Source organism: Theropithecus gelada, chromosome 14 (assembly GCF_003255815.1).
Source record: "Theropithecus gelada isolate Dixy chromosome 14, Tgel_1.0, whole genome shotgun sequence".
NCBI classification, from domain to species: domain Eukaryota; kingdom Metazoa; phylum Chordata; class Mammalia; order Primates; family Cercopithecidae; genus Theropithecus; species Theropithecus gelada.
This window is the reverse complement of record NC_037682.1, coordinates 63,701,459-63,714,734: the sequence shown is the minus strand read 5'-3', so window position 1 is coordinate 63,714,734 and position 13,276 is coordinate 63,701,459. Positions and strand designations below refer to the sequence as shown.

General features: G+C 50.5%; 1 protein-coding gene across 1 annotated transcript; it reads left to right on the top strand.

The window, feature by feature from the left end:
- The first annotated feature begins 391 nt into the window (after positions 1-391).
- ART1 (ADP-ribosyltransferase 1) lies at positions 392-12,757 on the top strand. The gene is made up of 5 exons (XM_025357971.1): positions 392-440; positions 7,637-7,751; positions 8,050-8,830; positions 9,828-9,869; positions 12,433-12,757. The coding sequence occupies exons 2-5, from the start codon at positions 7,689-7,691 to the stop codon at positions 12,528-12,530; spliced, it is 984 nt and encodes a 327-aa protein (XP_025213756.1). The 5' UTR covers positions 392-440; positions 7,637-7,688; the 3' UTR covers positions 12,531-12,757.
- The last annotated feature ends 519 nt before the right edge of the window (positions 12,758-13,276 follow it).

Sequence of the window (13,276 nt, the reverse complement as noted above, 5' to 3'; positions counted from 1 at the left end):
GAATCTCTCCTGGCACCTTGCTAAGTCTCAGTGTTCACGTGAAAGGTACAAAATCTAAGGAGATGCTCTCTGAAGCTGAGGTGCTGAAGCTTCCTCCTCTCTTCCTCCTCCTTGACTGACCAGAGTACAGGACCATAGCCAGTGAGGAGGCAGTTGTCCCAACCTGGATCCCTAGTGCTTCAGTCCACCTCCTATCTGGCTTCAGGGATTCTTTTTTTTGTAGGACGAACACTGGGCAGGTCAGACTGAGCAGAGGCTGGTGTTCCTGAGCCCTGAGGAGACATCCAGAAATAGATGGGGGAGTGTCGTGTTTCTGAGCAGCTGTGTGGGGGAGGTGCAAGGGGTGGGGATTGACAATATCAAAAAGAAACTTGTCCTCCCCTCTCCTGGTGGCCATGGTGGAGACCAGCAGCAGCTTCCCCACGCAGGACAAGGCCTAGGTAAGGAGCGCACCACTCTCCTCCGGGGTGTTGAGCAGGAAAAGTGGTGTTGAGGTGAAGTTTGGGAGATGAATGGTGGAATTTTAGGAGTCATGAGAACAAGTTTCCAGGAAACTTTGATGAAGTTTGGGATACTTAGGAAGGTTGGGGTCCATGGGAAGTTTGAGATTCCTGTGGGGAGATCTGGGTTCACATTCCCAGGAGGGTATGTTCAGCAAGGGCCTGGATGAGGAACTGATGAAAGAATGGCCCCAAGCGGGATGAGAGGGAGGACAGAACGGCAACTCCCTTGGGCTAGAAAAGGAGTTACTCAGCATCCCCAGCAATTGGGCCCATGCCCACCCCATCCCTCCGGCTCCCACTACATCTCCCCTGACACTGGTCACCAAGGCCAGCCACCCACCTGCTCTGCAGTGGTCTCCGCTGTTAGCTGAGCTGAGAAAGTTCCTCAGACTCTCAGCAAACATGCTGAGGCCTACCCAGTGCCTGGTCTTGGCATACATGCTCCCTGCCCTCAAGGAATTCACCGGCCAGGAGAGGAGCCAGGCACATATAAGGGCAGCACAGTGTGATAAGGACAGTGACAGAGGACAGCACAGGGTGATATGGGAGCCCAGAGGAGTCAGAGGGCTTCCCGGAGGAGGTGACCCCCCTGGGTTAAGCCTTGAAGAGTGGGTAGCCAGGAGAAGGGTGTCCCAAGGAGAGGGGACAATGTGTGCAGAACCACAGGGAGGGTAACCATGGAGTCCCACCTGTGACTTTGTTCTGCACTACAGAAGCCAAGCAGGAGTGGCAGGTGCGAGCTGCAGAGGGCGTAGAGGGCCAGGATAAGGATGTTGGCCTCTGTTTTGAGGGTATGGAGGGATGTTTTGTTTGTTTGTCTGTTTGTTTGCTTTTTTTTTTCGAGATGTGTTCTTATCTCTTCCCTCATAATTTTCGTCTCTGCATTTTTCCTCTATACTTTGAGATATTTCTTCCAGTCAGTTTTGGCACAGAGGGCTTTTAAGCACATAAGGAACATGACCAGTTTAGAAACATCGCCCTCCCTGGGCAGGCAGGTTAGTGGGGCTGACTGTGGAGGGGGAGATCAGTGAGGAGGCACGGGCAAGCCTGAGCCGGGGCAGGGAGTGCGGATGTTGAAGGGAAGGAGAATCTAGGATGGACCCCTATCTCACCCAGCGTTAGTTGGCAACTATGTGAATGTTTGACGAATGAGTGACTGAATGGACACCCAGGGGACCATCACGGATGACTGGGTGAATAATGGGGATGGTTTATCATGTGAGACTTGCCATGGCAAATTAACAGGAGCCACCCTGAGCTAGATTAAGCCTAAAGAGGATTTTATCACAAGGATACCATGGTATCTCATGGAACCCAAGGACCAGATGCAAAGAGACTCTAGAAAGCCAAGGAGGAGTGCGGCTCCACCTGACCTCTGGCTTCAACCATCAAGCAGCTCGCCCTCTGCCTTTCAGCCTTCTCTTTTCCTTGCTCTGGGGATCTCATCTCTTCCCTGATTTCAATTGCCTGTGACTCTCATGTCTCGTTGATTGTCCATTCTGCTACCTCTTGGACATCTGCTTCGGGGAGTTCACATTTCCCAAAGTGAACTCACCATTTCCCCTCCAAACCTGATCATTAATTCAATACATTTTTATTGAGCATCTGCTTTGTAATGGGACTACAATAATGAGCAAAATGAGCTTTTCAAGTCTCCTCTGGTATAACATTGTGCCTACAGTAACAATAAGGCATTGTGAACTTAAACATGTGTGAAGAGGGTACATCTCACATTAAATGTTCTTGCTACATGAAAGCCAAAACCAAAACAAAAGTAAATAAAACTAAAAACAGTCCAGGCGCGGTGGCTCATGCCTGTAATCCCAGCACTTTGGGAGGCTGAGGTGGGTGGATCACCTGAGGTTGGGCGTTCAATACCAGCCTGACCAACATGGAGAAACCCCATTTCTACTAAAAATGTAAAATTAGCCAGGCGTGATGGCGCGCGCCCGTAATTGCAACTACTTGGGAGACTGAGACAGGAGAATCGCTTGAACCCGGGAGGCAAAGTTTGCAGTGAGCCGAGATCGCGCCATTGCACTCCAGCCCAGGCAACGAGAGCAAAACTGTCTCAAAAAACAAAACAAAACAAAAAACACAAGGCTGGGTGCGGTGGCTCACACCTGTAATCCCAGCACTTTGAAAGGCCTAGGCGGATGGATCACCTGAGGTCAGGAGTTCGAGACCAGCCTGGCCTGGTCAATATGGCGAAATCCCTTCTCAACTAAATACAAAAATCAGCTGGGCGTGGTTGTGGGCACCTGTAGTACCAGCTACTCGGCAAGCTGAGGTGGGAGAATCGCTTGATTCTCAGGAGGCAGAGGTTGAAGTGAGATGAGATCGTGCCACTGCACTCCAGCCTGGGCAACAGAGTGAGACTCTGTCTCAAAATAAATAAATATATATATAAATAAAAATAAAAATAAAATGAAAATAAAGGGATACACAGAAACTTGGAGGTGACGAACATGTTTATTCCCTTGATTGTGGTAATGGTAACATGAGTGTATACGTAGTTCCAAAATCACCAAATTGTACATATTAATTATGTGCAGTTTTTTGTATACCAATTATACTTCAATGAGGCTGAAACAAAAAAAGTAAAGTTTCACAGGGCTGTGTTGGAGCAGGACACTCTGCAGTCATGTAAGAATGGTGGAAGAAGATGGGCAATAAAAGAGGGGCTTCATTTTTTTTTTTAAAGTCTACTCCACTTCTCCTCTGTGTTTCTAGTTTAAAGAATGGAAACCTGGGTGTCATCCTTGATTTTTCCCTCTCTCACGTCCCCTATAGCCCATCAGACATCAAGTCTTGTAAATTCTATCTCCTAACTCTGTCTGTCCTCACTGCCATTCTCTTAGGTCCTCTGATTCCATGTCCTCAGTCTGCCTTCAAGCCTCTCCTCCCCCCAAGCCTCTGATCTATCTTGTTTACTGTAGAGCAGATGCAGACAGAAACTGAGTTGCAGAGACACAATGAGAGATACAGCTGGCCCAGTGGGCTTTTGCTGCATAACCATTTTGCCGTGTGCCACAAAATCTCAGTGGCAAACAAACATTTACTCCCAGGCTCATGGTCTTCGGGTTGACAGCAAGTGGCTTATCTAAACTGGACTTGGTTGGGCAGCTCTGCTCAGGCCACTGGTCTGGCTCAGCTGGGGTCTTCCTCGCTCTGGGCTGGGCTCAGGCCTGTTTCTCATGTGTTCATTCTGGGGGTCCAGACTAAAGAAGAATCTTCCGAAGAAAAGACTCTCAGTTTCCTTCCCCCAAAAGCAGACCCATAGACAAGTACATGGGTGCAGTGAACTTCTTTATAAAGTGATCCCAAGAAATACAAGTCAGGGAGTGGCAAAGTCAGATAGAGAAGAGAAAAGCAGCCAATTAAAAGCCTATTACCACTGTGATCAACTAGTCCCACTGGGGACCCTCTATGGGACAGGAAGTCTGACTTCCAGACCTCATAGGTTGAAGGCTGTCCTTGGGAACATTAAATCCCCTACACTTTTGGCCTGCCCTGTGCTTGCAAAAAAAACAGGCTCCCAGGGTGATGAAGAACGCCTCAGACACAGAAAAATGTGAGCCCTAGAAGTGGGAGGCTGACAGCCTGCGTGAGAACTATCCACTGCACCTGCATGTGGACTCGAAGACGGTGTCCGGGAATATGGGCTGAGGAAACCACACAGTCAGGTACACTCTCTTTTACCCTGAATCCTTAGATCAACTGGCAGGAAGGCCTCTGATTGGCCTTCTTGGGTCATGTGTCCATCCATGAGCCAATCACAATGGTCAAGGCCTTAGGGCACCAGTCCTGGGGCATGTGTTCCTCTCTTGGGCTGCATAGAGTGAGAAAAAGCCTCACCTGAGCCCATGACTGGATTCTACACACAGGAAAGTGAGCAACTAGTAACAGCAGCTCTAGCCTCCTTGGTGAACTTCAAGAGACCACAGACAAGAACTCAAGTCTTTTTTTTTTTTTTTTGAGACGGAGTATCACTCTTGTCGCCCAGGCTGGAGAGCAATGGTGCGATCTCGGCTCACTGCGATCTCCGCCTCCCAAGTTCAAGAGATTCTCCGGCCTCAGCTTCCGCACAACACCATGCCCAAATAATTTTTTGCCTTTTTAGTAGAGACGGGGTTTCACTATGTTGGCCAGTCTGGTTTCAAACTCCTGACCTCAGGTGATCCACCCGCCTTGGCCTCCCAAAGTGCTGGGATTAGAGGGGTGAGCCACCGCACCCGCCCAGGGAAGTGGGTTTTCATAGCTCAACTGCAGCCTTAACCTCCTGGACTCAAGCAATCCTCCTACCTTCAGCCTGCCGAGTTGTTGGGACTACAGATATGCACCACCACACCCTGTAGCCTGGCGTATGTATGTATGTACGTATGTATGTATTTTAATTTTTGAGATGGAGTCTCACTCTGTCGCCCAGGCTAGAGTGCAATGGCGCGATCTTGGCTCCCTGCAACCTTCGCCTCCTGGATTCAAGCTATTCTCCTGCCTCAGCCTCCCGAGTAGCTGGGATTACGGGCACCTGCCATTATGCCCAGTTAATTTTTGTATTTTTGTAGAGATGGGGTTTCACCACGTTGGCCAGGCTGGTCTTGAACTCCTGACCTCAGGTGATCCACCCGCCTCGGCCTCCCAAAGTTGCCCGGACATATTTTTTTATTTTTAGTAGCGATGGTGTCTCACTATGTTGCCCAGGCTGGTTTCAAACTCCTGGGCTCAAGTAATCCTCCCACCTCAGTCTCCCAAAGTGCTGGGATTACAGGCTGGAGCCACCATTCTTGGCTGTTGTTCATAATTTTATCCTTAGTACCTGACATGCTACAGATGCTAGACAAAAAAAAAAAAAAAATTGTTGGATAAATGAGTAAGCAGCTTTTGAGGGGGAGAAGATAATGAGCTCCATTTTGAACATGTGGAATTTGGTAAAAACTACTGCTAACTCCATTGCCCAGAGAAGCTCATACTTCACATTTAAATTGTGTATTGGCAATTACAGGTCTTAGATTTGAAGATTAATTATAGACACATAGAATCCCAGTGTCTTAGAGTCACTGAACTATCCAAACTTAGGTCTCCCCAGAGCCAGAGATGATAAAGCAGCAACGCTTAACCTAAATGAGATTGGGGGCAGAAGCATAACCACCCTGATATTTATGTAACATTTGTTTGAAGGCGCATATATTCATTCTCTAAAGGGAGGTTTCAGCTTTTATCAGATTCCAAAAGATAAAGGCCCATTGACTATATTACCATTTGTGTACAGAAAGAAAACAGAGGCTGGAAGCTTTGACTCATACCTGTAATCCCAGCATGCTGGGAGGCCAAGGTGGGTGGATTGCTTGAGCCCAGGAATTCGAGATCAGCCTGGGCAACATGGCAAAACCCATCTCTACAAAAAATATAAAAATAAGCCAGGCATCGTGTTGTGTGCCTGTAGTCCCAGCTACTCGGGAGGCTGAGGCAGGAGGATCGATTGAGCTCAGAAGGTCAAGGCTGAAGTGAGCTATGATCATGCCACTGTACTCCAGCCTGGGCAACAGAGCAAGACCCTGCCTCAAACAAACAAAAAAAGTAGATACCATTTTGCCTACCAGTTAAATGGAAATTAAAAAGAGATCATATTCAGCAATGGCAAAGATGTGGAATAAAGGGCACTCTCATCCATTGTTGGTGGGGTGGTAGTTTCTATCAAAATAAAAAGTATTCATATTCTTTAGATCTCATTTTACTTCTCAAAATCTTTCCTATAAAAACATGCACACAAGTAGACAAGGATTTATATACCTAAATATTCACTGTAGTATTATGTATAATATTTTAAAATTAGGAAAAAAATCTAAGTGTTCATAAGTATGAAATGGTTAATTATGGTTTATACCGTGAGATAAACCAAGCTGCCATTATGTGAGCAAGGGAGGTATGTATGTACTGACATGGAAGGAAGTTCATGATATTTTTTTCCTGAGGAAAAAAGGTAATAAAGTGTGTATGTGTAAGCATGTTTCCTTTTAGTTCTTAAAAAAATGACAATAGGGTCGGCGCGGTGGCTTATGCCTGTGATCTCAACACTTTGGGAGGCCGAGGTGGGCGGATCACCTGAGGTCAGGAGTTCGAGACCATCCTGGCCAGCATGGTGAAACCCTGTCTCTACTAAGAATACCAAAATTACCTGGGCGTGGAGGCAGGCACCTGCAGTCCCAGCTACTCCAGAGGCTGAGGCAAAAGAATCACTTGGACTCAGGAGGTGGAGGTTGCAGTGAGCCAAGATCATGCCACTGCACTCCAGCCCGGGCAACAGAGTGAGACTTGGTCTCAGAAAAAAAAAAAAAAAAAAGAAAAAAGAAAAGAAAAGAAAAAAAAAAGGAAACTGCCAGTTTCAATCCAGACCCAATGCCTGGACACCCTCTTCTTGGAGACACTTCAGGCACTCCACCTGTCCCCCAACAGGGAGGGTGTGGAACGCTTGTGGTTCATGCTGCTTGCTTTGGGGAAACCATTATCCTCTGTCTTCTCCTGCTTTTCTGATCCCCTCTTTCCCCAGCACCTGGGGTTTATATCTGTCCCTCCCTGGAAGCATGGAAGGCTCATTCCACAAGAGGACTGCAGGGAGTGGGGGCAACCGGTGGACCAAGCCCTGCTCTAAGTCTGTTCCTGGAGTCCTGCTAAGGCCCCACCAGCTGCACACTCCTGGATCTGCCCCCATCCCAACCCCATAACCCCTGTGAGGTGAAGCCCAGCTCTCTCACCGTGGCTGTCAAGTCCCTTCATGACTGGCCCATCTTCCCAACGTTCCTACCCTGCGAGCTCTGCCAGCCTAGAAGACATGTCTTTCCCTCTTTACATCCTCAGTTCCCACCTCCAATACATTTGCTTTTTCCATTCCTGCTGCACAATATCTCCCAGTCTCCACTTGCTGACATTTTAGTCTCTTGTTCATCCTGCAAGACCCTGTTCACGTCACTCCTCCAGGAAGTCACGCATGTTCCTTCCAGCAAGAAAGGTCCTCTCTCTTCTCAGCCTCCATGTCTGTCTTGTGACTCTCAGTGCCAAGCACTAGGAATGGCACAGACTAAGTGTCGATTCATGTTTATTAAACTATACAGATTAACACTGCAATTTTCCAGATGAGGAAACTGAGACTCAAAGAGAGACAGCAACTGGCCCAGGGTCACCAGCATGCAGATGCCTGCTATGATGTCTCTGCTTCTTGTGTCTGTGGGCCTCATGGAAGCACTTCAGGTACGGGCATCCCCCACTGTTCCCACCCCAGCAGGGAACTGAGCCATCAGCTTCTTCTGAACCCTGGAAGGAGAGAGGAAAGAATGCCTGACGCTTCCCTTGGGGATCACTCAGCCCAAGGGGACAGCCCCAGATGCTAGTCTTGGGGAAATTACAGCCAGAGGTTCCCAATCCCCTTCCCCACCAGGTGTGTTTGGGGCCCTTCCTGCCTTTCTCAGTGGAGGGGAGAGCTGGATGGCAGGGGACTCATTCTCTCAGGGGCCTATCCTCTCAGTCCCTGCTGCTCCTGCCCTCTCAGGCCCAGAGCCACCCCATCACACGACGAGACCTCTTCTCTCAAGAGATGCCGCTGGACATGGCCCTGGCTTCCTTTGATGACCAGTACGCTGGCTGTGCTGCTGCTATGACAGCTGCTCTTCCAGATCTCAACCACACGGAGTTCCAGGCCAACAAGGTGTATGCAGACGGCTGGACACTGGCAAGCAGCCAATGGCAGGAGCGCCAGGCCTGGGGGCCAGAGTGGAGTCTCAGCCCTACCCGTCCACCCCCGCCACCCCTGGGCTTCCGCGATGAGCATGGGGTGGCCCTCCTGGCCTACACAGCCAACAGCCCCCTGCACAAGGAGTTCAATGCAGCCGTGCGTGAGGCAGGTCGCTCCCGGGCCCACTACCTCCATCACTTCTCCTTCAAGACACTCCATTTCCTGCTGACCGAGGCCCTGCAGCTCCTGGGCAGGGGCCAGCGTCCACCCCGGTGCCACCAGGTGTTCCGAGGTGTGCATGGCCTGCACTTCCGGCCAGCAGGGCCCGGGGCCACTGTGAGGCTGGGGGGCTTTGCTTCCGCCTCCCTGAAGAATGTTGCGGCCCAGCAGTTTGGTGAGGACACCTTCTTTGGCATCTGGACCTGCCTCGGGGCCCCTATCAAGGGCTACTCCTTCTTCCCTGGAGAGGAAGAGGTGCTGATCCCCCCCTTCGAGACCTTCCAAGTGATCAATGCCAGCAGACCGGCCCAGGGCCCCGCCCGCATCTACCTCCAGGCCCTGGGCAAGCGCAGCACCTACAACTGCGAGTACATCAAAGGTAGGAGGGCAAGCGCCAGTCAGCACCTGTGCAGAAGGTGGGCCTTCCACATCCACCAGGGACTTCGGCAAACCCAAGCCCCTATCTCCTGTGTCCCAGGGATACATAAATACAACCAGTCATATCCACCAGCTCCCAACCCCTTCCATCTAAGGGGAGACATAACCTTTTGAGGGGTGCACTTACTGTCCTTGAAGGGATCTAAGCCATAGTTGGCCACTTGCCTGCTGGGTGGCTGGAAAGGTTTCCTGGCCAAGGGAGGGGTCTCTGACCATTTAGGCGGGCAAGCAGGCCTGGTCGGGCTTTTCTCCTGGTCAGAGGCTGGAAGGGAATTATTTTCCAGCCAGATTATTGATACCTAAATAGCTGTTGCCAGAAATGAGTAGGAGCCCCAACCTCAGTTTCTGAGAAGAGTGCATTTATGAGCTGGAAGAAGAATTCTGTGCTGGGTGGGGTGGTGGGCGCAGGGAGACAGCAGCTGGGTGCTGTGCCCCTAAGGTCACACTCAGGCTGTGGTCGGGAAGTGGTGGACGCTCCTCCTGTCCATGTCCCCAGCACAGGCCAGAAGAAGAACCACGGGAATGGGCCCAGGTTCTTAATTTCTGAAGGGCTAAGGACTTCACTTCCTATCTTGGACAGCAACAGGAGCATGCATGAGTTGACATAAGGTGAGGAGGGCATGCAAAGAACACAAACCAGGCTGGGGCGAGGCATGGAAGAGGGAGAGGTGAGTGTGGCAGGGAGGCAAAGTTACAGGCCCAGGGAGCAGGAGTGCCCCAGAGTCGACCCTGGCTTTGATGGCCCACTCCCTTCTGGCCCTGCTTCTCATGGGTTGAGGCAAACCTAGTCAAGGAAGTTCCACCATGAAAGAGCAGAATAGGGGGAAATGTACCAACTTCTCCTAGAACAAGTCAGGAATGGACCACCAGGGCTCTGAGGTCCCTTTCCATCCTGAGAGCTCCTGAGCCTTTCATTCTTTACTGTTTCTTTTCTATAGACAAGAAGTGCAAGTCTGGGCCTTGCCATCTGGATAATTCAGGTAAGGGCTGCAGGCACCTGTGGGACTCAGTTCATCCCTGACCCCATCACCTGGATCTTTTTTTTTTTTTTAAGATGGAGTTTTCACTCTTGTTGCCCAGGCTGGAGTGCAATGGCACGATCTCAGCTCACTGCAACCTCCGCTTCCCAGGTTCAAGCCATTCTCCTGCCTCAGCCTCTTGATTACAGCTGGGATTACAGGCGCATGCCACCACGCCTGGCTAATTTTTTGTATTTTTAGTAGAGACCACAGCCTGAGCTGGACCTTAGGGGCACAGCACCCAACTGCTGTCTCCCTGCCCACCATGTTGGCCAGGCTGGCCTCGAACTCCTGACCTCAAGGGATCCATCCACCTTGGCCTCCCAAAGTGCTGGGATTACAGACGTGAGCCACCGTGCCCGGCCCACCTGGATCTTTTATAAGGAAACAACCTCATTAATAATAATAATTTAAAAAGTGCACTCACTGAAGTGGCACCTTGGGGGTTGCCAGCCTTAGCCAGGAGATGAGTGTGTGGGAGAGCAGATGGTTGGGGGAGCAGAGACACCTGCTCTCCAGCCTGGGTCTGCCTGTCCTTTGCAGGAAAAGGCCACTGATCAGGCCCCTGAGAGATTCAGGCTGCAGTGAAGTGAGGGATGGAAGGGCTGCTCCCCGCAACGTCCTCCTTTGGTCCTTCTCTGCCTCCCAGTGCAGAACCCACTGTCTCTGTTACTGCCCTCAGGGCTCCCTCAAACCCACCTTTGAAGGCCAGCTTTGGGTGCTGGAGGCCTGGGCTCTAGTCCAGGCTCTGCTCTTTCTCTATGACCAACCCATTCTTTCTCTGTGCCTCAGTTTCTCGGTGTGTATAATAAGCAAATTGGACCAGATGATCTCCAGCTGTGACTCTTCTCTTCCCTCAGACACTTGGTGTGCCAAGGCCTACCCAGGTCACCATGTCTCTAGGTGGGAATGGGCCATTTCCAGGGAAGAAACAGCAGCTCCTCCCCAAGCCTTTAGAACTCCTCTGTCCTTCAGAACTCTGTAAGTGGGCAGGAAGGACCCCCCAGCTTCCTCTGATCCACTCCAGGCACATCATGCCATTCATTCTCACCACGCCCCAATGGTACTGTCATCACCTCTGTTCTGCAGATGACAGTACCAAGGTACAAAGGCGCAAAGAGAAGCCAGGCGCGGTGGCTCACGCCTGTAATCCCAGCACTTTGGGAGGCCAAGATGGGCGGATCACCTGCGGTCAGGAGTTCGAGACCAGCCTGACCAACATGGAGAAACCCCGTCTCTACTAAAAATACAAAATTAGCTGGGCGTGGGGGTGCATGCCTGTAATCCTAGCTACTTGGGAGGCTGAGGCAGGAGAATCTCTTGAACCTAGGAGGCGGAGGTTGCTGTGAGCCAAGATTGTGCCATTGCACTCCAGCCTGGGCAACAAGAGTGAACCTCTGTCCCAAAACAAAACAAAACAAAAACATCAAAGGTGCAAAGAGGAGAAGCAAGCAGCCCTGTGCCACCCAGCTACTAAGAAGTGGAGTCCAGAGAGCCTGGCTCTAGAGCCAAACTCTGAACCACCACACCAGGATGGTTTCCATCCCTCCCCAGACATCATCCCATCCCGTCCCGTCCCATCCCGTCCCGTCCCGTCCCGTCCCATCCCATCTTTATTGCACAGTAATCTATGGGAAGGAGGCGGAACAGGAGGCATTACCCATTTCATATGGTCAAGTGAGACCCAGAGACAAATTATTTGCTCAAGGTGACAGTGAGTTCATGGCAGAGCCAGGATCAGAAGCCAAGTTTCCAGCCTCCCAGGCATCTTTGAGTTTTGATGATATAATTCCAGTAACTGGAAAAGTTTAGGATTTCTCCTCCTAGTCCACCCCACACCTCTCCTACCAGGGTTTGGGCAAAGGAGCCAACTTCAGCCACAGTAGATCCCACTCTGATCTTAAATCCACGTTACATCCCACTCTGAAGCACCTTATTTGTGGCAATAGAAAGCAGTTAAGTTAGACACAATGACCTCTGGAAGAGAAACTGGGACTCTAATTGGTCTCCTCGTCTCTGTCTACCTTCCTAAATTCTTTATTTAAAAAAAATTTTTTTTCACTCTGTCACCCAGGTTGGAGTGCAGTGGCACCACTACGGCTCACTGTAGCCTCAAACTCTTGGGCTCAAGTGATCCCCCCATCTCAGTCTCCCAAGTAGCTTGGACTACAGATATATGCCACCATGCCTGGCTACTTTTTGTATTTTTTGTAGAGAAGGGGTCTCCCTATGTTGCCCGGGTTGCCTAAAATTGTTTAAAGCAGTCAAATTTAGCAGTGGGGGCATTGTACATCAACTTTAGTGACACTAGTGTAAGTTCTGATAACACATTACCATTGGACCAGCGCCTCCCTAAACTTGATCTTTATCTCTGTTGCCTGTGGCAATTTTGTATATCAGTCTGTCCAGCTCACCCTGCCAATCTCTCCACCTTGAATCTGTGTGTCCCCACTTTGCTCCTGTGCTCCTAAATACCTCTTTTTCTCTCTCTCTCCCAAAACCTCTCTGCCTGTTTTCTCTGCAGCCATGGGTCAGAGCCCCCTCTCTGCAGTTTCGTCTCTGTTGCTGCTGCTCTGGTTCCTCGCAGTGAGGGCCTTTCCAGACAGTCCAGGCCTCCTTTGATGCATGAGACACGGGACAGCCTCACCTGCTGCCTCTGCCCATCCTGAGGATGTTGGCAATGTGTGCTTTCAGTGTAACCAAGATTCCTGGCAACTCCATCTGCAGGGAACTCTGGGACCTTCTCTGGTAGCTGCCAGACCTGCTGGTGGAGAAACAGGAGACAATTTGGGGACTGAACCTTACCCAGGGCTCTAGGAGTGAGACTCTGAATAAAGGGTTGGGCCGGCGGTGTGGGGAGTACTTCAAGACAGGCAGCAACTCACTTGGAGATAGAAAGACTTCAGTTGATTTGGGGGGTGACTGGAGAGGAAAGCACTTTGCAGTGATACCTGTTGGTGTTACTCAGATGCCTCACATGTCCATCTGGAAAGCTCTTGTTCACTCCTCCAGGAAGCCTTCTGTGACCTCTCCCACCCAGCTGGGGTAGTGACCCTGCCTCTGTGCTTCCACAGAGCCCTGAATGCTTCCGTATACCACATGTCCATGTCTGTCTGCCATGTCAAACTGTGAGCTTCCTGAGGGAAGGGACTGGGTCAGAGGCACAGAGGTAGTGCCAGGAAATGTGTGAAACTCAGAAAGGAACAAATACCTGTGAATGGCTGGTCCCTGCACTGCCCCTGCCTTGGACACTGTCAAGCTCTCAGTGTCCGAGTGTGAGAATGGGGTGGACGGTGCCTAACTCCAGTACACAGAGAGAAGGAGAGATGGAAGAGAGAGCTCTAGTCCTCCATCAGCACCTCAGCCAA